The sequence below is a fragment of the Aythya marila genome (genome assembly GCF_965140915.1).
Source record: "Aythya marila genome assembly, chromosome: 4".
Taxonomy (NCBI): domain Eukaryota; kingdom Metazoa; phylum Chordata; class Aves; order Anseriformes; family Anatidae; genus Aythya; species Aythya marila.
Window position 1 is genome coordinate 28,841,958 of NC_139045.1, and position 27,627 is coordinate 28,869,584.

A 27,627-nucleotide genomic window follows, 5' to 3' on the forward strand; every position below is an offset into this window, starting at 1 on the left:
AGTAAACTTTCAGATAGAGAAATTTCTGTAATTGTGGAAGACACAAGACCATGCTTAGCCGAGATCGGAGGCTGTGATCTGGAACTTCTCTATTCCTGTCTGCCATGTAGGTAGTACTGTCTGTTTCTCAGCCTCTGAGATACTCTGGAGATACTCCAATAGATCGGAGATACTCTGCTTAATCAAAATAATTCATTGGCTAAAAGAGAGAAAATGATGCTATGGTACAGAGATTAATTAACTCATATGGTTTGTAAAAGACCTTGTAGTAAAGGCAATGCTAAGATACATACTAGAGTTTGGAGCAGTACAATTGCTTCAAGAGAGCCTGAGAGTCACAATATCATTCACATGGTCAGTAGCTTCATTGGGATGGAGTAAAAATTGAAGTTTGTTTGCCATTATAGAAATAAAATACTATAACCAATCTACTTGTGGCTTTTCTCTTACTGTCTCTCTCCTATTTTTTTTTTTTTTCCTTTCTCCCATTTCCACTGGCATCAATGCATTATAAGTGGTGTCAATGTACTGTGAGGTTAAATGGGGGACACAAGGCCAGGTTTTATTCTGTTGAATTGTCAAAGGCATATGAGAATGCATTTAGCAAATCATAGCTATAAATCCAGCATATTTTAAATTACTTTCTGATTATTATTTAAAGTCTTAAAATATTTATGTTTACAAGGCATATCAAAAAGGCAAAATGTAATTATTTTTCTTATTTGGTTTCTGCCTAGTGTTCCTACCGTACTACACTTTTTTTTTCTTTATATTAGATTATATTTCATAGTATAGTCTTTAGTTTTTCAGGCAGGTGTCACTTGAACAGAAAGATAAGTTTTATTTGGCTTTCAGTGGTAAAGAAAGGCTTTCAACACAGGAGTGTCAACATTCTTTTGGGGCTTGTGGTTTTTTTTGTTGTTTTGTTTCGGCTTTGTTTGGTTGGTTTGGTTTTTATTTGAGTACATTACAGATCATACAAAATCTTCTTGAAATTTGCTTTAAAAGCAGGGCTATGCTTTTTCTGAAATAAAATTATTTCCTGGGCAAAAGCTCTGAAGCTAGTTAAATTGTTAACAATTCTGCTCTGATTCTTTGAAGAAAGAAAACCTGTATGAGAGGTTTTCTGATATAGAGGTTTTGATACCACATTGAATGTTCTGCTTCAAATTTTAATCATACAAATGATTACAAACTATACATAACATCTACAGAGTTACTTATAGTATCATCACATCTATCACCAGTGTGTTTTTTTAGTTAAATATAACATGGATTTGTATTAGAACTCTAATTTATTTTAAATAAAAAATACTTAAATAGAGATTTTCTTCAGCTTTTTTGCCTTCTCTGGCCAATAAATGAATGAAAATCTTTAATATAGAGATTATATATATATTAGAATACATATATAATGTATATTAGTATAGAATTTTAGAAGAATAAATAGTAAAACTGTAATTTTTAAATAAAATTACCTTGACAAAAACATTTTAATCCATATCACTTTATATTCTTTAAACATCTATATTTACTACCTTGTATATCAATTGACTCAGTAGACATAGCTGCACTGAAAACCTTAGCCATTCCAAATGAGGATGGGGATGGATAAAATGCTTTAAAAAAAAAAAAGTTAAACATAAAAAGTTATTAATATTTTTGTTCCCTTTCTTCTTTTTATTTTATCGTTATTATTATTATTGTTATTATATAGTTAAGTTTACCCTTTGCATATCAGAATTGGTTTTCTGAGAATAAGACTTTTTACAACCAATATGATGTACTTCTTCAGGAAGAGACATTGAAAAAAAATTCTCACTGCAATCCTCTTATTTGAAGAACTGGAATTTCTAGCAATGATTTCCCTGGTCTCCAACTGGCATTAATTTGTCATCTTAATTTGTCAAACTGATGAATGATATTTCAATTCAATTGCATTTATTAACATTTAGACTTCAATGACAAGAGAGACAATATTATGCCTTTAGAGCTTACTGAGATATGTTAAAAAACAAAAAAAGTTGGAAGCTGTTTTGAACTTAGTATTTATGGAATAGTTTGATCAGATTTCAGATTTGCTTTAAAAGAGATTTGTAATTGTTTTATTAATTGTTTTATTGTATTATAATGGTATGCCTAGAGATACTTAACCTTACATGTTAACTATAGAGTAAAATTCAATAAATTAGCCACCAACTAAAAGTATACCCCTCCACAACAAAGATTAGAATAGAGGGATTCTCCAGTTCTTGTATGGAGTTAGATTAAATATTCAAGTATCTGTAATGGTCTAGGCTTTGTGCCTTATTTCAGTGCTCCTCAAAAGGCATATTAAGTTAAACCAAATACTACACAAGCCTTCATGCTAATCAAGGGCCAAACAACAACAACAACATACAATTCACCTTAAAAAAAAAAAAAAAGTCTTGAAAAATGGAATAGCATCGCTTTTTCATTACTGTAATAATAGCCAGGTCACCTTTGAACAGCCTTTTTTTAGGAAACATATTGACGTGGTTTTCTTTATTATGGTCTTTTGTTTGAAGTACTATCATGCACGTTATATTCATTAATTTATGCTATAAAAGTTAATGAAGAAAATGTATATAGAAGTGTACATGTATACATCTAGATAATGTAAATAACTAGGTTGTACGATGATTTTTTTTTCTAAAAAGATACTAGAATAGCCATTTTAAATTTCAATATATGTTTCCAATCTAGGGACGTGGGTGGTGTATCTTTAAGGAGGTATTCATAGGTTTTCTGATTTAGTCAGGTACATCTAAATCATAGCTTTTAAAGTTAAGAAAAATATTTACTTTCATTTTTAAGTTCTTGAAAACAAGTGCTGTCACCTGTAATTGTTTGGAACTGCTTAGCAACATAAAGTTAAGTAGGACGACTTCAAGTTGTCTTTCAGTCGACTGTCATTTAGTACACTGTGCTGGTGGCATTTGAGCCTGGAATAGCTAGAAACAGCTGTGAAAGCACATCTCCAAGACTCTGAGCTTCTCTTTGCTGTCTCGTCCTTTCTTGGGAGTTGCATTATCCTTGCATGACTCCACAGGTAATTCCTTCTCCTCCAGGCAGTGCCATGGCCCAAATCCAGAATACACCTGGTGCTCATTGAGCAGAACATGCACGAGCCAGCCCTTTAATTTGAGGAATCCAACTTGAATTTTGATACGTCTGAACAAAATAACTATACAACAGCCACCAAAGTATTATTTTAGACTAATTGTCTTCTATTTGCAGTAGGAAATGTTATGAAACTTGAATGACCTTTTCCAAGGGGGACTTTTCTGTTTTTAAATCATCTAGTGAGCAGCAACCTGACTTAGTTTTCCATTTTCTAAAAGAAAAAAAAGATTTTTTTTTTACATGAAGTTGTGACTTCCAGCACCTCAGGAGTACGGTTAAGTATCATCAGCAATCTCAGCCAGCCATTAGCGCGTTATCTTGAGGATCTACATCATTACTTTAAATTAGGTTCACTTAATTAGCCAGCTGGTACACTCCCTGACAAACTGATAAACAAGCTGTGCTTTATTGTTCAGTAGTAGTGAGACTTAAAAACATTTTCCACTTATTTTTTCTGCTTTAATGATGAATATAGAAAAGTAATCCCCACAACTGTTACCTCGTACAGAACGTCTGTTAATCAAATAGTCTGTCCTCCCTTTTGATTATTCAGTCTTTCTCCTAAAAAAGGAAAGTGTAGCCTATAACGTTTTTAGTCTCTGGAGGCAAAACTCAAGGTGGTAGGGAAAACACCTTGGTTCTGATCACATCTACAAAAAGTAGAAATCATATCTGGGAAACATTTATATGTTAACAGGCTTACCAACTTCAACAGTATACACTTTAGCAGAGTTGTCTGCAGTAACATTGTGTTGGTTTTATGCAGGACTGTGCAGGAACATGTGTTGATTCACTATGTAGTTTGAGAATAATTTCCCTTTTTAGCCATTTTCCAGTAATTTGTGTAGCTTTTAACTGGTATGTATGAAGAGAGGGATAGTTGGGAAGGAAGGTAAGTACATTTTTACTTGATTTAAAATGTTTATTTTCAGCTTCTTAATAGCCTCAATATGATGCAGTCTTGATGTCAAATATTAGAACACATAATGGATAAAAATCAGTGATTCAGTAACTTTGAATTAATCAGAGGACCATTTCAAAAACTGACAACATGATTTTTAAATATAATCCTAAAACATCAGGAAATGTATGTCCAGCCATCATTTTAATTCAGTCATATTTATTATTTTTCTTTTTAAAATGTGACAGAAGGTAAGAATTTCTTATCTTATTTTGCTGCAGGCAGTGAGTACAGATCCTGTCCCAGTGAAACTACACTATGATAAATCACATGATCAAGTCTGGGTTCTGAGCTGGGGAGACATGGAAAAGAATTCACCAACTTTGCAGGTGGGTATATTGATCAGACTGATTATATGCTATGAAATCTAGATAGGCTGAATCTTTATGTAATTGAGACATTTGTATATTTCCCTTTAAACATTATTATGATGACCCAGCAGAGGTAGTAAGATATAAGATAACTGACTTTGCTTTAATATATATATATATTTTTTTCAATACCTTTACTCAGAACTGACTATATCAACTTGATAGAAGTCTATGGAATACAGGTAAAAACAGTAGCATGTTTTGCCAGTCTTTTGAGAGCAAACTTGCTGCTTATGATGTTTTTGCCCCTAATTAGAGGATACGTCTGATTTTAGGCATATTCATATTTCACTAAAATAAGTGTAAAATGTAAGAGTAAGTAAAATAAAGTAAGACAGTTCCATTTTTTTTTTCTTCAGATGTATAATAACAGTTTTTGTTTTTCACATGTCCTCTGAGCAGTGGCAAGCCTAGGGACAGCCACTAAAGAAACATTTCAAGAAACTGTAATTGCATTTGCTGCTTTTTCACTACTTTCTTCTCCTAATTTAAAGTAATCCTATGAGAATATGGAGATAGTCTGTGTCATAATTTCAAAATTATTTCAACTTATTTTCCTTTTTCTAGAAGTCAGTGGAGACCTTATTTGTTTTTAAATGCATAAGGAGTAAGAGAAATTCAAATGTAGGGCTTAAATAGTAAAAAATGATTAACATTTAAAAACACCTTTTTAGCACCTCTAGACTCTTAGTAACTGTGAATATGCAAGATAATTTGTGACAGTTTTGCTGTCACTCCTCCTAAGAAAATGACTGATAATTGAGTCACACATATCCTATTTTAAAGCCAGTGATCATCTTCACTCTCCATTTCCTTTACACTATCCATAATCAATTATTTTGCTTTTTAATCCAGTCTTAAGAGCATGTAAATGATTATCACACTGGCTATTAATATAAAATTGTCTTTTACTTGTCTATAAAGATTTACTGCAGAGACTGTTCAGGATTTGAGGAAAATTCAAGGCGAATTGGTTCAACAATTTAAGAAATATATAAACTGAAACCCACTTGCTCTTCTGAAATATATATGTGCTATATCGAATTGCCTCATGATTGACAAGACTTGGGAGTATGTATAAGCATAGCTTCCTGTGAATCAATTAATAACATCTTATATTTTCACTTAGACTGCAGTGCTTAAGAAACATAATCCCTATCTAGGGTCAAGTGTGAGAATAGGTAAATAAAAATATTAGTTTTCACTAACTGCTGGAGACTTTAATAATATATATGAATAAATATGGACTCCATTAGAGAAAAAAAATGGGGAGAGAAAGGAAATATGAAGATCAGGTATGTTAGGTATGTAAAATTCTCTGGAATTTGAAATGCTGATTCACTGTCGTTTGTGTTGTCATTTCTAGCTGAAGATTAACACAGTAGATGGAATACAGAGGCAATATTGTATGAATGTACTTAGATTACATTTTGAAGGAGTATTTCCATAGTTTGTAATAATGTTACTTTATGTAGGTGATAACACAAGCCAGTGGGAGTGTTTCTCATCACACAATCCATACTCAGCCAGTAGGAAAGCAGTTTGACAGAGTAGATGACTTTTTCATTCCTGCTACAACCCTCATCATTACCCATATAAGGTAAGTTTTAACTCAGTTATAATTAACTTTCAAATGAACTATAATATTTTCTCCAAATAAAACAAATTAAAAATAATCTTGAAAATGTGAGACCATGCCTTTTTAGTATAGCTTGGAAAGACTCTTTTTCATATACAAACTTCATGTGAGTTTTGTTGAATAAAGGCTGTTGAATTTATCAGAACAAACCTTTATTAAAATGTGTTGTTTTGTTTTGTTTTTTTTTCCTTTTCTCATCAAACGTTCAAAAATTTCATTACTCTAGATACTAAATTTGAGATGTAATGTCACCTGGGGTGTTCCTGAGGAATTGATAGCTGTAACATTGAGATAATTCCCTAAATTAGGAGCATAAATCTTAATTTGAAAATGATACTCCCTAGTTTCTTCTACACCAGAGCAGCTGTTTTATATATAGTATTTGCCACGTTGTATTATATATATTTTGCATTAACGTTTTTCTCTTGATAAACAGACCAGAAAAGCCACTTACGGAGTTTTAAAAGGAATTATGATAAAACATAACTTAAGTCTTTCTGAACTAGAGTCTCTTGCTAATTCTGTTCTTTTTTTTTTTTTTTTTTTTTAATCAGGCTATCTGTTTTTAAAGCAAGCTACGTGTAAACTATTAAACTATTTAGAATGTAAAGTTGTGCAAAACAAGCAAGCTGTGTAAACTCTATTTAGATGCATGCATAAAGTTTTTCTGATATCATGGGTGCTGAGTAGATGAAATTCTTACATGTTAAAAATGGTTTGCACTATAATCCATACTGTAAAATACAGTAAGTTCTTGGGACCTTAGTTATTTCTCTCAATGAATGTAGGATTATTTGTGTGTCCACGGAATAGACAACTTTTGGCTGCGATAGAAATATACCAAGTATGGAAAACTGTAAGGAAGTAACAAGTTGGATTTTAGAGACACATGGGACAAGGAAAGAGAGTGTGAGGAAAAGAGGGCAAAGTTTAATACAGATGTAGAGCAGAAATATTTTCCGAATTTCACCAACGCCTCTTAAATGAAAATCTACTTCTATTTTTCTTCCTCCAAATGCATTAGTAGGAATGTGAAATTTCATTTTCTTTTAGTGTTTTCTGTAACATTTCTACCTGTAGGGTAGAAAAATTCTGCCTTCTAGGATTTGTACATCTGAATCTTATGTTAGTAGTTATTAGTACTTGGTATGCTTAGAACTGTTAGGTTATTAGCAAAGTGACACAGATATATTTCAGTGTAAATGACCTCAGCAAATAATTAACTTCCTTGCTTATTGTGCCCTTCTAAGTTCAAGTATCTATAGAAATGCTCTAATTAGGATGATTCTAACTTTCCTTCAGTTATGAGAAGGCATCACTCATGTTTAGCTAAAATCTCAAATCATATATATAAATATGCATCTCCATCCAAAAAGATTTTAGTCTCATAAAAAGATTTAGTCTTTTAAAAAAGTGAAAACATCAAATTTAGGTTGATTTTACAATTGGTTCCAGAATTTACTCTACAATATGTGCCTGTGAAGAATCTAGTCTATATCAAAAAAAAGAAAAAGAAAAATTTTAGTTTTCTACAAAACTTTTAACAAATAAATTATCAATCAGCCATATGCACTTTAAAAGGAATGTGTAAATTAATATGTATGAATAGAAATTAACTCTAAGTACCATTACTGCCACGTTGCTTTAAACAAGTAGATAAATGCACAATGTGTTCCTAAGCTCAGCCATAGAAAACCATTAAATAATTCTGCTACATTTGGAGCATGAATTCTTTGAGAGAACAGAAGCTACTCTAGAAGCTACACTACATAAACTACCAGCATTAGAGGTGCTACCCTTCTGACTAATTGATTTTGATGTTTATTACTAAATTATTGCCCTAGGGAGGGCAACTTTGTTCAGCTTTATCTTTAAGGGAATTTACAGCTGGTGATTCCTATCTGCATAGCTCCCTTATCCATTGCCAACGACTGCACTGACAGAAGACAGCAGTTAGTGATCTACAGTGACTGATTCAGTTCTCTCCTTGAACAATTCTAAGGGATCCTGTTGCACACCTGTTCCACATCCTGTTGAACATCCTGTTCCACACACACATTTGATGGCATATGAAATGAATTAAAGTTACATTCATGTGTGCAAGTCTTTAAAAGTCCAAGAACTGACTGCTGATGTCAGGTGATGGGGGGGAAATTAATCAGTTAACATTTCAATAAATATTGGCATGACTTAACCATTTTGAAAATGTTACACAATGCATCACTAAAAATTGTATTGAATTAGTAAAAATGCTTGCTTTGTTTAATGGAATGTAAAATAATTCTATACAGTATAGGCAAGCACATTTATTTACAAGATACATATTCTATCAGATAGTAATATAATTATTCATGCAGATTTTTGCTATAAAAGGATCAATAGAACAGCACTGATACTTAAATACATTAATTTTCATGTAAATAGGAAAAGAAAAATATGAAAGACATCATACAAGAAGGGGAACCAGGAAAAATAGGCCCAGTCCAAAGACAGTGAAGAACTCATTTTGTCAAACTCAGTCTATTTGAAATTGGAATTCTGTCTAAATAGGTCACGTAGTTGCTTTCTTATGTTAGTTTTCTAAAATACTACCTAATTTTGAGCTTCTGATTCTATTAAAAAAAAAAAAAAAAAGACTACATAGAGAAACCATATTTTTATTTTACGTTTTTTTAAAGAGCTATTTTTGTGAAGTCACTCAGTTGTTAAAGAATTTGCCTTTCACAAAAAGTCTGGCCTTCAAATACTTAATTGTTTTTTTGTTGTTGCTTAAATGAAAATGAACCACATGAGAAATGTGTCAGGAAAGTTTTTGAATTAATTGCATCAGAGAAATACATCAAAGTAGTAGTGATAAAGAAAAAAACTTGTCTGTTAAATCTAAATTGTCAACAGTCAACAATAAAAAGCCTCAACAGCAGCATGTGTTTCTGTAGAATGTGATGCAATGAATATAAAGCTTTAATTTATTGCCATTTGGTGCTTATTCTAGCCAGGGGAGCATTTTATGAGTGTGAATACTGAAAGACAGAAAGACAGGAAATAAACCCACTGGCTGAATTAGCTGATTAGAGACCTATTTGCTCTTTGTTAGAAGTCAGTTCCAAACAACACCAGACCTTTCCAGAAAAAAAGGAAGGCTTTTTGCAGCCAGGTGCATTTGCCACCTGTAAAACTAAAATTCTGAATGATGTAATCCTTTTGCAACTGCTAACCATTTACGGGTGGACAGTGTGGAATCTGTTAAGTGGTTATAAACTATACAGATACCAAGTCTTCCCCCCCCCAAAAAAAAAAAATTATTTCTCGAGAAAATATATACAAAGCTTATTCCATTTGTAGATGGGCCTTTTAAAAATCGAGTATATGTATTTTCAATAGTTGGCATTATACATTTAATGAGAAGAAAATTTTAATCACCGAACTGCTCTGTGCCAAAGCAGTTCATTGCAACCAATGATCATGTCCTTAATTGCCTGCTAACACCCAATTCTTATCATAAAAATAGATATTTGCAATTAGTATGTGGGATAGCTGCAAAAAGATGACTTGTATAATACTCATGAAAATATATTCTTAGAAGCCTAAGGAGTAAAAGAGCTGATTATTTCAGCTCCACTGTTCATAAATCGAAGTGAACAAAAGATAATTGGAATAAATTAAGGTCTATCACTAAGCTGCTGAAAAATGTTTCAAAAGCAATATTAAATGAACTCGCTGTAATGGAGTCACTCTAACTTTTTAGATGTTTTAATCTATTAGCAAGTATTTTAGATGTTATATAGTTACCTGACTTAACAAGTAGAGGAATGAACGATCAACTCATTGGTGAGATGGCTCAGGATCTGAGTAAAGTTATAATGTTCTCAGTTTGAATCTTTATCTCTCTTATTTCTCTGTTGTGTAGGATAACGGGGGAAGCAGTCTTTCTGAGATTATGCTTATCCATTTGCACAACACATTCCAAAAACTAAGCATTTTTAAAAGAGGTAATTGGAATGTGCTGCCAATGAATCCTTGTGAACCTTCATAAATGAAATCCACATAGGGTGCTGATTCAGTAATTTCAGAAGTTTGGATTCAGAATTCCACACTTCATTCCAGAGTTTAAGCCCATACAGTGGTGTGAAGTAGTTGGAATGTCAGAGCATTTTCAGTATTTGTATGAAAATAAGCACACAGAAAATATTTTATTTCAGAAATCCTACGTAATCAGAAAAAACGTCCTTTTCAAATGATTTGCATGTCAAACAAACAAAAAAAGATAAATGCCGAGCCAACTATAGACAAAAGAGGTGGAATTAATTTGTGAGGTTGAATATTTAATGTAGCCCATGTGATTTAGCTATTTAAGAGATGATTTAATATTTCACAGATTAAATTAACAAGCCCTGTTAGGGGACTACCAAGTTTGCACACAGTTCTTAGTCTTTAAGCTATAAATATATGTACTTCTACGGGGGAAATAACTTGAAAGGTTGAGGCTTTGGAGAAAGAAGCTCCATAGTACTAGGGCAATCACTAAAGATATAGCAACTGCAATTTCTCATGATTGTGGAATCTTTTAGTGCTCCATGGCAGCACAGCACACAATGGAGGTCTGTCTGGGTTAGGGGCTCACACTGCCATCTCACATCTCTGTAAACCATGTCTTTGTGAGAGTAGTACTAAATGGAGAACCTGTAGTGATTCTTTCCCCTCTCTGTGTATTTCCCCCTGCAAAGGAGGTCCCTTTTGGTCCATAAGTGTGTTATTTATGAAAAAGAAACTCATAGGAACTTATGGGGAAGAAGGAGGGGAGACAGCAAAAATTATTCTTCTGCTGTGAATGGTGATTTTTACAGCATCTTTATTATAAAGTGAATATGAAGAACTAACAGATTAAGAGATTCAGTTCAGACAAATGAAACTTGTTCAGCTACTACCATTGGCAATAGCAGGAACATTCTACTTGTTCTACTTGCATTTCCCATTTAGTTCAGGAAATAGCCACAACCTGGCTTAAGTCTACTGGCTTATACTAAATCTAAGAGGAGTTTTGCTAAACTGTAAATGTTTTCCAAGCTATAGTTTATTTTTTTCCTCTTGCATGTGCAGACATCATTGCAGGAAAAAAATTAATTCTGGGATAATATAATCTCTCCCTCTGAAGTAGCCAAACAAACTATTATTACAAATAAATAACTGTAGTACCTATGTCCTTTTACATATTTGCTTTTAAAATGCAATACGTGTCAGTATGTGAAAAGATATTACACAATGAAACACATAAAAATTTATTCAATTACAAAAAGAAACGAAACCTGCAAGTATGGGATTAACAGAGTTTCTAGTATCTAGTGATTAGAAGTTATCTTAGTAAATCTTTAATTACTCATTAGTTTTCCAAATAAATCAAATTATAAAGATTCATTTATTAGCTTTAAGAGGCAATCTTAAAATTATGTAATTAACCAATTTTTTATGTTTGCTGATAAACTTCCAGAGCACAATGATTTAAAATGTTTTGCTGGGTATGCCTCAGATGGAGTGAATTTTCTTCACAGCAACCCTATTTTATATTATGCATTTTTCATTTGTGACTTTGGGATAGTGAAATTTATTTACAAATTTTTATTTCTATATTTCTATTTTTGAGCATTTAGAATAACAACATTTAATCTTTTCTATTTGAGGTTATGTTAGAAACCTCTCTAATGTTTAGTAAAGCAGAGATTCTTGTGTAGTTATATGAATCAAAGAGTTTTCAGTTCAGTCTAATATTTTCTTAATATTTTCTTTTTTTTTTTTCTTAATGTTTTCTTAATTTGAGTCATTAGTAGAGAAAAAGAAGTTGTGATACAATTTAGTGTTTGTTCTTTTCAATGTTCATATATCCCCAGATATCACATTACGGGAGCTTCCTTCTTAAAATGAAGAAAAGACCTTTTGGGACTGTTCTGACACAGATAATTTATCACCTTTGCAGTCCTTATCTCTATCTCATTATTCATTTTCTACTAGTACTGTCTACTTCTTTTGGCATATACAAATTTATCTGTGCATTCCATATGACATCTGCCCACCTTGCTGTTACCGTATTTTCTGGCCAAATCTCAATTCTATCCTTCCTTGTACTGACATTCAGGGCTATCTTTAGGAATGTATTTTGTTCAGTATAGCTAACCCTTTACTTGGCTTTCATTTTTTTTCCAAAAATGAAGTGATTTTTTGTTGTTGTTAAATTGCTTGCTCTCCTTTCCTAAAATGTACAAGAAAGAAAACCATGTGTACTGCCAATGTAGAAAGACTATTTTTTGCTGAGAATTACTTTTTTTATGATAAAATGCATAGTTGCATGTATTCCTGGATTCTAAAAATGTAGAAACTAAAATGTTTTCCTTTGTAATAAAATGTCTTGAATGATTTTCTTTTGAATACTTTAATCATTGGACAACAATTTGCAATAATGAAAAAGTCTGTTTCATATACTTCTGATGTGATTGTTTTATGAGGGAAGCCTCAGACAATACATAGACTCTGGCATCATTAGTACCCTGAAATATCAGGGCTTATCCCAATCCTGTGCAAATGTATACTGAATATGATTGAAAAACACTGAACACCATGTTATAACAAGAAAGCTCTTCCTACAAGACAAAAAAAAAAAAAAAAAAAAAGTTTCTGAAGAATCCACCATTGGGCCAGCTATGGCAAAATCTTCCCAGCTGTTCTTTACCATAGGTCATTTGAAGATATTCTTCAGTATACGCTCCATTTCCCTCCAATAGATCTCTAGTGAGATATAATTTAAATACTCTGCAGGTACAATCTTACACTGAAATAGGGAGAGAGGAAAGGAGAGGAAGTAAAGACCTGCCATCAAATTCCATTCTTCATCAGAACTGATCTTTTCATTCATTTAACAGAAATGGTAGCAATGATGTTGTTATATGTTGAAATTACTCATTTTCCAACAGGGCAACCTTCTGTTCTGCATTTTTTAATTTTCTTATTCTTGAGTTATTTTCTCCATTCCTATTTCTTAGCACTGCTATGTTAAGATTTCAGAGGTGTGTTATAATAGTCACGTGTTACTGGTGCAAATATTATTTATATCTTTTCAAGGTGTAGTCTTTAAATACTTTATTTAGAGTGATAGGAAGATGGCTTTGTGCTTAACACTTATACACAAATATGTGGGAGAGCCTTTTCTGCTGCAAAACAGAAATATGAAGCAAGAATTCTTAGTGTCATAAAGAACAGAAACAAAATCAGGGAAACAAACTTCAAAGGTCAAAGACTGTTGTAGTACCCAAAAATAAAACAACTTTTGTGCTGATGAGCAAAAGCCAATGGGCAAAATCCACTTAGCCTTTTGTTATCATCAAGCAACCTTTTCTGAACTGCAGAAATTAAAGAAAGGTCTTTTCTCAGCAACCTGCCAGAAATGAACTGTTCCAGGAACAATCATTTTGTAGGTCCTGAGGGGAAGACTGGTATGCCCTTGCAATGCTGACAGTTTTTGAAATCAGAAACCCTTCAAAAATGAAAAACGTGTTTTTTATCTAGAGATAAATATTTTATTTGTGCAATATGCTACAGCAGTTGTAATAGAAAATGACAATAAAAAACGTATTTTGAACTTTATTTAAAAGAGTAATTTAAAAGTGAGGAAAATTAACTCTGTGATATTTCAATGGTATGACTGCAAGGCCTTTATGAAATAAAAGAAATCAATGAAAACAGTCTTCCTGAGAATCATCCATGTATGGATATAAAGTAAAGAATGATTTTAATACAAGAAATAATGGTTACAGTGCAGTTTGTCAAGTTCTTAGAAAATCCACAGTTACAAGGAAGAGTGCATTTTTTTTTTATTTTGTGTGTGTGTGTGTGTGTGTGTGTGTGTGTGTGGTGTTAATGACAAAAGCTCAAAAGACCACTGAAAGCAATTGAGGTGTACCACTAAGAAACAGTTCTTTGGCCAATTTCTTTTTCTTTTCCTTGCTGATAGAATCCTTCTTCAGAACTACAATGGATAATTTCAATTCATCGGGAATTTTTTTTTTTTTTTAGTTTTGTTTAAATACTAATATTTTCCCATGTAGCCAGGTTAGAATATATTTATAGAGTCAGGGACCATCCTGATGCTCTAACAGGCTGTTCATGGGAAGTTAATAGTATTTACTTGGAGTTCCAGAAAACTTGATCAGCAGATTTGATCAAGCTTTGTAGCAATAAAACTGTATCTTCCCATGTTGATTTTTAGCATACATTCTGAATAAAGGTCTCTAAAATATAGAATACTGAGTAGTTTTAAAGATGAATGTGGGATAAAGTAGGTAATGTTTATTATTGTTTCCTTGAAAACTTCTGTTGTGTCAGACAATACTGCTTTTCTTTGCTTTGTGTACAAATAGTTTTGATTGTAGCTCATCTAGTTCTTTTTCTTTTACTTGGTTTCTGTTTTGAGAACATCATTTTCCCAAAGTGTTTGATCTTAGATCTCTTTACAAAAAGCCTATTGTCTTGAGTGGAGTAATCTGTGAATGTAGGGCCAGAAACTAAAAGGAAAGTGGGACATCAGCGTTTACATCGTCATCATTTTCTACTCCATCTTTCCATCACAAATACAGTTTCATGTTAAAGTATTTATAAAAATAATTTTAAAACAAATTAATCCTCATTTCTAGCAAACTATTTCTTAGGCTTTTCTTGTGTTGTTATGACTTGTTAACTCGTGTTTACATATTTTCTGCTTCATAGTAAATGCAGTTGCATTCATAAGTAATGTGTATGTCTTGTCTAAAGGAAGAAAATAACAACGTAAAGGTAGCAAAGTTGTGAATATACTGCTTGTTGGCAGCTCCATCCTAGCTTTTTGCTTGGCTGCTGTTTTTAAATTAGTTTGCTCTGTCTGAATGGTGGAAAAAATGGTACCTTGCAAAAACTTTTAAAGATGCATTCTTATAAACTGTCCCAAGTTGGAAGGGACCCACGAGGATAATCAAGTCCTTGGACCGTGGAGTCCAACTCCTGGCTCCACACAGGACCACCCAAAATCAGACCGTATGTGTGATAGTGCTGTCCACACTCTTTTTGAACTCAAGCAGGCTCAGTGCTGTGACCACTGCCTTGGGGAGCCTGTTCCAGTGCCTGGCCACTCTCTCAGATAAGAACCTTTTCCTAACACCCAGCCTGAATGTTGCAATTTCATGCCATTCAGAATTCACGTGATTTCAATATCAACATTAATGCTGATTCACATGCATTATCAGAATTCACGTGATTTTGATACATTATATGGAATATCTGGTGCATTATTAATTTACACTTTACTCAATTAGAACTTCCCATTAAAACAATATTGCATCTTCACTGATTCTGTAGCTGCAGATCTCAGTATTATCCTTCATTCTGAGTAACTACTGGAGATCAAGTATTATTATAGGATGAGATGAAGATGTTCAGTTGCAGCAAATGAGAGTAAAGTGTGTTTAAACAAGGCTGCCCTAAAGTCTGCCTTGGGTTTGAATTCTTTACAGAATTCTTTCTGTTTTGACATTCACTTTAGTATGCTTTGCCCAGTATCCTTGCACAAAACTCTCAGTCTTATACATACAATGAATAAAGGTAAAACAGATTAGGCCTGTTTTTAATTAATTATAATTCAAGTTCTACTGCCTGAGTAGGCTAATATTTTTCCTGGGTTATCCACACAGGAATGCTATAAAATTCTATATAGAATGCTATAGAATGAGAAAAACTGTGTAACATGACTTACTCAAATCTTAACACTGGGAAATTATGCTTTTTACAAATCTTGGTATTATGTAAAAATAATGGTATTAATGGAAGCAACTGTGTTGTTATGAAATATGGTTCTTGTATGTAGAATTGTAGATGGACAATGCTTAATTGTCAATCCAATTGCAGAAAGACAGTGCCTAAGCTGGATACTAAATTCCTGATGTACCCTTGCAAAGTTTTCATAGTTCTTGTCTGCACAAACAGATACGCTTTTAAAATGTATCTTTTTAAAACAGGAAATTTCATAAAATTTTAAAATCAGTAGATATAGTATTATTTGGGTCACGTCCCATTTGAAAAATATTTGTTATGATTTGTAAATGCAACGTCTAAATGAGAGATGTTAGAAGTTATATGATGTAATTTCATCTTGACATTTTGCAGTGGACAGTAGTGTCAGTGCAAACAGACTGTCTAATCATTTAATAGTGATATGAACATTTAGTTTACTCAGATATAGTGATAAGCAAAGTTACCTTTGGAGTATTCATTGAGAAATGTTGCATGCAATTCTTAGAGCTCTGCAAAATCCTGAAAAGATAAAATTAAAAGGCAAACTTTGGAGTGGGTGGTTTGTTATTTTGATGGGTGTGTTTTTGTTGTTGTTGTCTCAAGTCTCTTGACTTGCGCAAATTCAAAGTTGATCATTATAGTTGGAAAAATACACTTTTTTGGAAGTGAAGTGTATTCATGGTTTCCTATTAGAACTACCCTTTTAGAGCAATGAAGAGATTCCTGAAAATCCAAAGAGAGGATATCCTCATTGCTTTTAACTCTTTTTTTGAATGGAGACATACAACATCTTAGTCTGTATCCAGTACAGACTGGATAGTACTAGCTGCTCCTGTGAGCAAGACTTTTAATTTATGACCAAAAAGAACAGCTTTAATAACCTCTACAACTATGTGGTACCTGAATGTGTTATAATAACTAGGAGAAACAGAAAATCACATTTCAAAGTTTTCAAACTCTAAAAGTTTTCTTTTACTTTCATCCTGGTGTAATGTTAGTAAATTAAACTCAGTTTTCTGAATCTGCAAATTTCTGATAAGTCTATTTTGGGATATAATGTTTTCTTTTGGATAGAACACCTATGGTGAGCATGAGGCTCGGAAGGTAGGCAGGTAGCTTTAGGTGTGAAAATCCATTGCATCTGTGCATCTATACAAGCTATCAAACTTCTGCTATAGTTAATGGAGGTGTAGTCTGTACAGGTAGAGGAATCTAAAAGGCAATTTTGTTCATGCCCTTAAGGGCTCTTGTGCTGGTCAACTTAACAGATTCTCTAGACCCTGTTGTCTGTTTGGACTGCTGGCAAAAATAGCAACTTGAAGACTTAACCTGTGTGTGGATACACATGGTTATATATTTAAATGTAAGTATTTATCAGAAAGCAATCCCACCTGTTTTTTTGTTGTTGTTGTTTTTGTTTTTGTTTTTTTTGTAGGGTGGAGGTAATGTGAGACTGAACGATCATAGTGACAATTTTTCAAACTACTTACTGACTGCTGATGTGATTTTAGAGGAAGGAAGCAGCTGTGCTTTGTTGCAATTGCAGAAATATGTTTGTTTTTTATTATTTTTTATTTTTTAATTCAAAGCAGTAAGGATGTAAACCTAAGTGGATTGATATATGTGAAAGAGCTACTTAGGGTTAAGCCATGAATTGGTTTTGTCACTTTTGATTTCCTTGTTCATGTATCAGTTTTTAATAAACTGATGAAAAGACCAGATTATAAAAAATATAATACTTAAATGACATGGGCCGTTGTGGCAGTATAATCCTTTTGCACATGTGCATAGTCTAAAGTACACTTTTTTTTTTTTTAATTTTAAGGTGTATTATTACTTGAAATTCTTATCAGAATCATCCAAAATCTAGTTTTGTGTGGCCTCAGATCTGTCACTGCCATTCTAGATGAAGGTATAGATGTGCTGCCCCCCGCTTAGGATTAAACATAAACATTTTCATGACAGCTGATGAACTGGATTGTTGGATGTTTGTATATCAGTCATAGGTTTACTGCTTACTGTTTTTTCATTACATACAGGTTTATAGTTCCATAAATCCGGATACTAAATCCCATTTTAAAAATACATTCTAGCAACTGAGCAGCAAGACTTGTTTCTGTTCTAGCTATAGCATTAAAACAAGTAAACCCATTTGTATTACACTGTGCATTTTTCTATTTTTCTAGTAAATACAAATGTCACTACTGTTTAAGAAAAAATACATATCATGACAATTATCACATGAAGTTTATCTGAAAGCAATTTTTCTGGTATGTTACGTTGCATAACACTGAAGTTTCTCATTTACAGCAAACAGAAAAATAAAAATTAGAAGCATATCTAAGCAGAAAGGAGAAAACAGTGCTTTAATAAATTATGGTCTTGAGTGTAGGTTATGAGACTCTAGAAGTAATCATTTATAGCATGTTAACTTTAGTTTTTACAATTATTGTAATTATTCTTCTCGTAAATATGTGAGTGTGTTTGTTTGCTTTTCCCTATTAAAATTAGGAAAAAGAGGTATTCATCCATACAGACTTCACTGCTGAAAAATATGATTCAGAGTTTATACCTTTTAGGATATTCTCGCTGCTTCTTTTAAGTTAGTTTACAGAAGTAATATAATTTATCTGTCTCAATTTCTCTTTGTGGGATTATTCTGGGTTGTGCCTGCGCGCACGAAGGGAGGGGTTTGGGGGTGCCTGCGAGCACAGTGGGTGGGGTCCTGGGTTCCTGGGTGGGACGCTTTGACAGTATATAAGATACTGTCATGCAGCAATAAATTGGCTTACGGCACAGAACGCTGGTCGTTGTGTCCATTTGTCCTGGGGCTTTTGGTCGGGTTATCCTACACTCTTCATCTAGGTACTGTAAAACTCAATGGTTTTCACAGAAAACTAATGACTTCTTGTAGTGGGTTGACCCTGGCTGTCAGCTGAACCCACCACCCAGCTCACTTTCCCCCACTGGGATGGGGGAGAGAGAATTGGAAAGGCAAAAGTAAGAAAACTCATAGGTCAACATAAAGACAGTTTAATAAGTGAAGGAGCTGGGGGGGAGATGCAAAAACTACCACTCACCACAAGCAGACCAGTGCGTAGCCAGTTTTCCAAGCATTGGCTACTCTGGAAAGAATTTTATTGCTGAACATAATATTCTGTGGTAGAATATCTCTTCGGTCAATTGGAGTTAGCTGTCCTGGCTGTGTCCCACACCCAAACCTACTTGCTGGGGCGGGACAAAACAAGAAACAGAGAAGGCCTTGATTCTCTGTCAGCATTGTTTAGTAACAACATCAGTGTTCTGTCAATGCTCTTTTGGTCACAAATCTAAAACACAGCACAATGTGGGTTCATAGTTGTGACAATTATTTTTTTTTGTGGAAAATCTTCAAGGTGGTTAATTCTTTAAAATCTGGTATTAAAATCTCATATTCATGCATATGGAGTAAATGAAGAAAGAACATTTCAGATTTCATAGTTCTAGTATATACTCCAATTGGAGTGGCATGCCCACAGGCTACAGATTCCCACTTGCATTAACTGTAAAATGATTCAAAATGTGAAAATTTGGTCTCATATACTTCAGGCTTGAGTTGCATGAGTTCCCAGTATGCACTCTGACAAACACCTTTATATGCTGCCAGATACTGTGCATCATTTCACTGCATAGAAAAGACATGAGGATTGAGATTCTCATAAATATTGATCAGAGTTTAATGAACAGTGGGAGGCTTCTGCATATCAATCTATATGAGAGGAACACCACCATCTCTCTATAAATCATTTGGGAAATGTGAAGTTACTCTGAAGTATCACTTGTTCTCCAACTACCTAATCATAAAAAACAGGCTAACAGCACACAGGCGACAAGCACAATTTCATTGTTTGACTATGAGTGGCTGTATTTTTTTAATCCTTCTAGTAAACTAAGTGCTTTTGAAAAGTTGTTAGATTACGGTAGCTTTGTGGGTTGAATTCAGGTATCCACAGAACAGAATGAAATGTAAGGTATTAGTGCAAACTTCTTTACCCAGATTTAATAGTCTTGCTTTACTTTAAATGGAGGTGGAAAAAAATAAACAAAAAACACAGCATAATGAAAGCTCAGCCTATTACTTCCTGACTGTTTTACTGAGATCTCCAGTAAAATTCTCTTACTAATATCAGTTTTCTGAAATGTTCCCACTGCATTGGGACTATAGACACCATTGAAAGATGAGATTTTAATATATTACTCTGATAATTCATTGTTTATAGCTCTGGTAAATTACAGTCTTTTACTCCATGTGGCCTTTTTTTGGATCAGAGCTAACCTGTGTACTCCAAAGCTTCCTTTAACCTTGGTGACTTGCAGTATTGCTTCCTGACAATTTTGGAAAATAATGTGTTCTTCTAGTTACTCTTACCTCCTCATCAGAAAGACAAAGTACAAGTTGACAACAAAAGTACAGTTAACAATCTTGACATTGGCATGCCAAGAGGTTCTTTATGCTAGACAGAAGGGAAGAATGGATTCACCTGGTTGTTAGAAAGCAGCAATTAGTTTATTGGACAGTGAAAATTTATTTGCAACTGATCATTGCTGTATGCAAGCAGGCAACTTTTTGAAGCAGGACTCTATGATCAATGACTGTCCCTACAAGCTATCCACCAATATATTCTATGTTTAGATCAATAAATTTGAAAGGAATGACCATCCCAGCCTTAGAACATCTTTCTTCCTAAGTGAAATTATGTCCGTTATAGTTGTATAGTTATATTACCCAAACATGTAACAAACTTCCTGAATTTAGAAATCAATGTGTTGTAGAGTCAATGGGGACTTTTTTTTCTTAATTGTTTTTGGTCTGTGAGATAAGATATTATGTCAAATAAAAATTAATTTCATAAGATTCAAAATGCTTAGCTGCTTCTTAAAATCTCAGCATCAGATGCCTGAGTTGTAGGAGGTTAAAATCTACTGTACTGGTGTATGAACAAAGAATTAATGTTTCTTATATTCATAAGCTTGAAAAGACCATGAGAACATCTTTTCTGACTTTTTAGGAGTTGGACTTGATGATCCTTATGGGTCCCTTCCAACTCAGGATATTCTATGATTCTATGATTTCTGTGCATACCATAGATTTTACATATTTCAAATAATAATTGAGAAATGTAGATAGTGAATCGGGTATTTCTAAATCTACATCTACTTGGGCTTGGTCAAGTCTCTCATAAAGAATAGCCTTTATCTTGAGATTCCCACCAAAGAAAATTCATCACCTCTATAGTAGATTTTTGCAATATGTTGTCATGCTCATTGTTAGAAAAATGTATGCTTCTAATTTTGTCTAGTGTCACTCTGTAATCATTATTATACTTTCTTTGTGTGATTAAAGGTAGCATTACTAAACGGTATGTTCTCTCCATTAAGGTATATGTAAAGTTTTAAAAAGTGACATCTAAATTATATCTGTCTTCAGCTAAATATGTTGAATTCTCTCAGTCTCTTGCTTAAAAATATCCTTCAAATAATTTTAGATGTTTTACCCCATTTTTTTAAATATTCCTTTTTTTTATTATTTTTTTTATTTTTTTTTTTAGTATCAGAAATAAAGCAACATGAAGCTTTCTGGCTTTGGTCTTCCCAATGTGTAATACAGATATGAGACTTAAGCATTATTCTAACCTCTCCCTGTATCCAAGGACTGTAGGAGGAGGTTTGGTTCTTTTTGACTCCTTAGACTCAGATCTCACATTGACCTGCTTGTCTGCCATCCATTCCAGTATCAGTATCTATTCCAGATCCAGTATCAAGCTAATCAGCTTGCAGTTTGCTGATGCCTTAATTTACTCCTATATGTATCTTCTGGGACCTCAGCAGCAGTAGTGTGGGTAGCCTGTAGCATGATCAGTTAAAAAAAAAAAAAAAAAAAAAAAAAAAAAAAAGTGTGTTGGACTTGAAATAACCTGTATTTTAAATCTCACTTTGCCAGTTGATCATTATATTGCTTTAGGAAAGTCATTCAGCTCCTTACTTCATTTGCTGTGATACTTGTGAAGTGCTTTGAAATCAGTAACACTCCTACTTAAGTTCACTGCATTATTATTCTGCTAGCAAAGCTGAGCTTCTACTCTACTCACTTCTAAAAACATTACCTTGTAGGCTAGAGTTTTCCACATTATATCAGTGCCCAAAGTTGTAAGTTGTTTAAGTTTGAACTAGAAAAAAAAAATAAAGCAAAAAGTCTTCAACATGTTAACGTTATAATAAAGTATATTTTTCCTGTGTTAGAGAAATTGCTACATAAAAGAAAAGGGAAGGAATTTCCATCAGAGCTGTGTTTTCAAATTTCAGAAATCAGCAGGACACAGTGAAGAGCATGGATAGTGGTAAACAATGTTAAGGCTACAAAGTTGAAAATATTTAAGAGCATGAAACTGAGGAATCAGTGTAAAGAAAGCTGCCTCTTTAAGCTGCCTCTTGCACACTTTGAAAAGATGCATTGTAAATGGGTATTCAGTTATAGCTGATTATCAGTAGTTATATCATTAGCTGCTGGAGCAGCAGGAGATTGCAAAATCAAGTACCTTAATAGCTTCAGAGCAAGCAGTGGCAGTAAGAATAATAAATTGTGCTCCTAGGAACAACAAATACAGTATCAGGATAAGGCTTTTGCAATCCTGAAGTCGATTTCTTTGATTTTCAAGCATTTACCTGTGAATTCTGTTACCTAACCTGAAACAGCTTTTTGAATTCTAAGACTAATGTATCTAAGATACTGAAAGCTTTTTACATGTTGGTTTTGGACTGGGAACTAAGTGGTACATGTGAAGTTGCATAAAAAACTAGAATGCTTTGGAAAGTTGTGGTTTAGATACTAGAAATTTAGAAATTGTGTTTTCAGTTGTTTTACGTTTTAAAATGCATATGTTGATTTGCTTTGGAATAAGCATATGATTAACCCTGAAGATATGGAGACATACGCATCTAGGGATGTAGACAAACATCCTCTTCTTAACATACTGATACCAGTGGAAAATTTTGTTCTGCTCTGGCTGCAAAACTATTTAGTTCAAACCACCCAGGTTAATCAACAGACAGATTGCATGATTCCAGGATAACTACATTTATTTTGATGGCATTTCTTAGGGAGTGTTTAATCAAACTACTCAGTGGTAGAATTTAGGGGATCCCTCTGTCAAAGGATGCCACCAGGTTATGAGAAACTGGAGGGATTATGGATAGTGGCAGCAGGCTCTCCCATTAGTAAAACTGGTTGTTGAATGTAAGTCTTTCCACACCTTCAGCTGATGCAATGGTAGGGAAGTTATGTGAGACCTTGTATTTAACTTTAGGGTATATATATGTTCACTGTTTTGATAATCAAAGGTTTTATGCAACCAAAATTATCATAAGTTGAGTGTACCTGTGGTTCAGAAACATATTACATAGGGAATAATGTTTGAGAGGCATAGATTAGTAATTTATGTATTCATCTTGAAATTAGTGACATTTTGAATGCAAAGTATCACATAAATTGAACATTAGCACTGTTTAATAGAGCATTCATAGGCAGGGAAGAATTATTTGAATCGAAGTGATTTAAATCATTCATTTTAATTGTGATCTTAATCAAAAAGAAAGAATTTATGGTTTAGGTAATTTGTACTGTTTTGAATTTGTATTTTACTTCAGAAAGAAAGGATCATTTTCATTGGTTTAGGATAATCTGTAAAATAAATTGATTCGCAAGCTGTGTAAAGATTTGTTTTTGTTTGTCCGGATAATATGTGATACATTAAAACAATTGTTCAAGGGTTTCTCAAGCTTGAAATACATTTATTTAGATTTTCAAATTATTTTTTTTTGGTAGAAAAATAGTTAAAAATCATTACTTTAAAATTATTTGTGATTTCTGACAAATTCTGATTTCTAATTTTGAAATTTGAATGCAGATGAAAACATACAGTGGAATGTTGAGTAATTTTTCTTAGTTACAATGAAGGTAGAATAAAATGTGCTGGGCACACATAGACAATAAGATATGCCAAATATGTTTTAAGGTGAAATGAATGATTTCTTTACAGAAAACATTTTTTCGTTCTGTTTTATGCAGTCTCTGAAAACAGTAGGACAAACTTTGAAAAGTAATTATATACTTAATCATAGAGGTTTGTGATGGGACTTTCAAAATCACATAACCACTTTTGTATATATTGATGTACACCTGAAAGCATCACTCAGATATAAATTCTGGACATAATTGACAGCAGTTTTGTGAAAGCTTTCCCTTTAAATAAAATTTCATTTTTTTTCCCTATTGTTTTTATTGGTATACAAGAAGAGAAAAATAATGTTTTCAAACCCCAAATCGACTTAACCAATCTCAAATGAAAAAAATGTTCATTTTGTTCACTATTGAAATTGAGTTCAAGTGTAATTAAAGCAAGAAGCCTGCACCGTGCAAAGTACTCATATTTAAATAAATGAAATAATACTGTAGTAGCTGAAAATAGAGCATTTAATGTATTCAGCATGTGCCATTACACTGACCTCAGATTACATATTTTCCTTTGCCTTCAGATACCTTTAACTCATTAAAATAAGGAAAAGTGAGAAGTGTTAATTACCATCCTATTCAATTTTAAATTTGTGTAAATGACATCACTAAATGATAGCAAGTAACCTGTCTTTTTTTTTTGTCCTGTGTTACACCATTCTACAATAATCTGAGATTTTCCCACATGTTCAGTTTCTTCCTGTTCAAATGCCTTAACCTCTCTTGCATATGCCAGCCATCTTCTTCCACGCCAGTAGTCCAGTTTTCCTCCACATTCATTTTCTATGATTTCTGACCTGCCACCTTGGCATGTAACACTATGTGCTAAATCTAAGGCAAAGATGAATTCCTGGTGACTTTACCTCATGCTTCCCTCTTCAGGAGTATCGTTATCCTCTATTTAGCCACCAGTCATCATTCCATGAAAACTCCGCACGTTACAACCTCTCCTTCTCAGATGTGGCCAGTAGATTCCAAAGCAGTAACACTGGAGCAGGGCAGAGATGAGGAAATAGAGTTCTGTGTGAAACGACATGAATCTAATTGCATTAGAAATAGGGCTAAAGACTGACAACATAAACTGGACAGGTCACAAATGTTGGCTGAGTTTATATTGTGTATAATAATGCTAACATGACATTCTGTTTTTGTTGCTTTTACATGTTCTGATGTTTCAGTGCTTGATTTAGTAATTTAGATATGTGTGTGGTTTTTGTTGTTGTTTTTGTTTGTTTGTTTTTCCCACATTTAATATTAATAATGAAGGTAATATTAATGGCAGCGTCTAGCCCTCCATCAGTACTCATGTAGGAAAAAAAAATGATTCTACAGTTCTATGATCCTATCATACTGAAGTAGGATGCAAGGATTTCTGAAAGTGGGGCTAAAATTAAAAGTGTTCTTGAAAATTCTACTAGTTCAGTAGGAAGTACAAATATAATTCACCCTATCTTACATCTGAAGAACTGACTGAACAATGTCCTGAAACCTTTCTGCCTGTTTCTTTGGTGGTTCACAGATAACTGAATATATTGAGGTTGCAAGGTATAGTGTGAAATTTTGTGCTATTTTCAACAACTCAATTATTGAAAAACTGTGGCTCTCATAGTGCTTCATGTGAATAGAATCTGAAAGGTATTTTTAGATTATATATCAGTACACAGCAGCAAGAAAGCTTCATTTGTAGGATCAAAGATTGAGTAAAGTGTTATGTTAAGAAATGTGTCAAAGGAAAACAGCTGTTTTGGATAAGTGTTGTGAATGCTCTTAGATTATTAGTGAAACTAATTTACTTTGACATAACTTCATAATATTTAGAGCAGTGGTTTAGGCATATAAACGATTGATTGTGCAGTCAAAATTTACATGTTAACGTTATAGAATAGTCATATAATGTATATTTAAAATGTTATAAACATTAAACTATGGAATTTTAAGTCTTAACCATATTATTAATGTTCAGTGAAAATTCCCTGATGTATGGAAATGCATAAAGGGTCATTTAAAATGTAAGAAATGGTGGGGCTTGGATAGTTGGGAGGCATAAACCTAAATCCTTTTATGATATTCACTTCTGCTGAATTAAAATGAGAAAGATTTGGATAATTATCTGAATAACAATGAGAACTGGATTAAGCTGATATTCTCAAGAAAGCTGAAGAACTGTATGAAGTGAATTAAAAAATGTGAGACGTACTATCTAGTGATATTTAGTCTTTTTCTTCATAGTGAAAGTTTTAACTGGATAGATATGCTCAAAGTAATGTTTATCTTTTATCCTATGTCACTTGGAGAAAACAAACACTTTTCCAACTAATCAGATAAATATTTTTAGACATTTCATTTGATGCACTCTAAATTAAAATCATGAGAACACTGACGAATAAAATTTATAAAATGCTTAATATCTGAAATATCTGAAGCTGAGATATACATGCATATTAGTACAGTGCTGCACATATTAACTCATTCACTTTGTTACATTGGCTTCCCACATTTGTACATAATGCATACAATAACTCTGACTTTGATTTTGTGCTTCTCCTTCCAGGTTTGGATTTATTCTGCATAAGGATGAGGCTGTGCTCCAGAAAATTGATCTTGAAACTATGTCATACATCAAGACAATTAGTTTAAAGGATTATAATTGCATTCCTCAGTCACTGGCTTATACACATCTTGGAGGATTTATTTTTATCCATTGTAAGCCTGACACTACTGGGGCTGTCCTACCACAGCTTATAGTGGATAGCGTTACTGATTCTGTGATTGGATATAACGGCGATGTAACAGGCACACCACATGTCTCTCCAGATGGACACTACCTTGTCAGCATTGATGACACAAAGGGTCTTATGAGGTTCCAGTACATAACAATGAGAGGAGAAATACAGGATGCATTTGACATTCATACAAATTTGCACATATCTGATGTAGCTTTTCAGCCATCATTCACTGAAGCTCATCAATACAATGTCTATTGTAGCTCCAGTACACAAACTGATGTTCTCTTCGTGGAGCTCTCCTCTGGCAAGGTTAAGATGGTAAAGAGTCTTAAGGAGCCTGTAAAGGCAGGTGAATGGCCTTGGAACAGTAAGAACCGTCTTATAAAAGACAGTGGCCTTTTTGGTCAGTATCTCATGACCCCTTCCAAGGAATCTCTGTTTATCCTGGATGGACGCCTCAATAAGTTAAATTGCGAAATCACTGAAGTTGAGAGAGGCAACACAGTAATTTGGGTTGGAGAAGCATAAGGATGTGTGTTGGATATTTACTGAATTAATAGTTTTACAGCACTTAAATTATACCATTCTTTAAACCTAGACATTTCATTTGAAATTGTTAGGTCCTTCTATACATGTTATTTCTTTGACTTAAACACAATTTGAGACAATTTCCACATAAAAGTTACTAAAACAACAGCTATATGATAATGGTACTCCTTATAGACTATCAGCCAAGATTGTATTGGTTGAGTGGAATTGCTGAATATTGAAATTGATGATAAACATTGTGCATTATCTTAAAGAAAGTAGTAAAAAACATAAAGATTCAGGGAATTTAACGTGATACTTTGAATTTGTAAATGGAAGAATCATATGTAAATATGATTCAAATTTTGGTTTGGTTTGCTTCAGACACAAAATAAGAGCTGTTG

At 33.3% G+C, this 27,627-nt stretch overlaps 1 protein-coding gene across 1 annotated transcript in view; it reads left to right on the forward strand.

Moving 5' to 3' along the window:
- The window catches only part of FSTL5 (follistatin like 5), a gene marked incomplete at its 3' end in the record, with an annotated part of 350,355 nt that extends 323,132 nt beyond the window's left edge, over positions 1–27,223 (forward strand). Inside the window, exons 14-16 of the mRNA XM_082758605.1 lie at positions 4,330–4,437; positions 5,955–6,079; positions 26,521–27,223. Coding sequence (XP_082614731.1) covers positions 4,330–4,437; positions 5,955–6,079; positions 26,521–27,223 — 936 coding nt within the window. The remainder of the gene's footprint in view (positions 1–4,329; positions 4,438–5,954; positions 6,080–26,520) is intronic.
- Between the last annotated feature and the right edge of the window lie 404 nt (positions 27,224–27,627).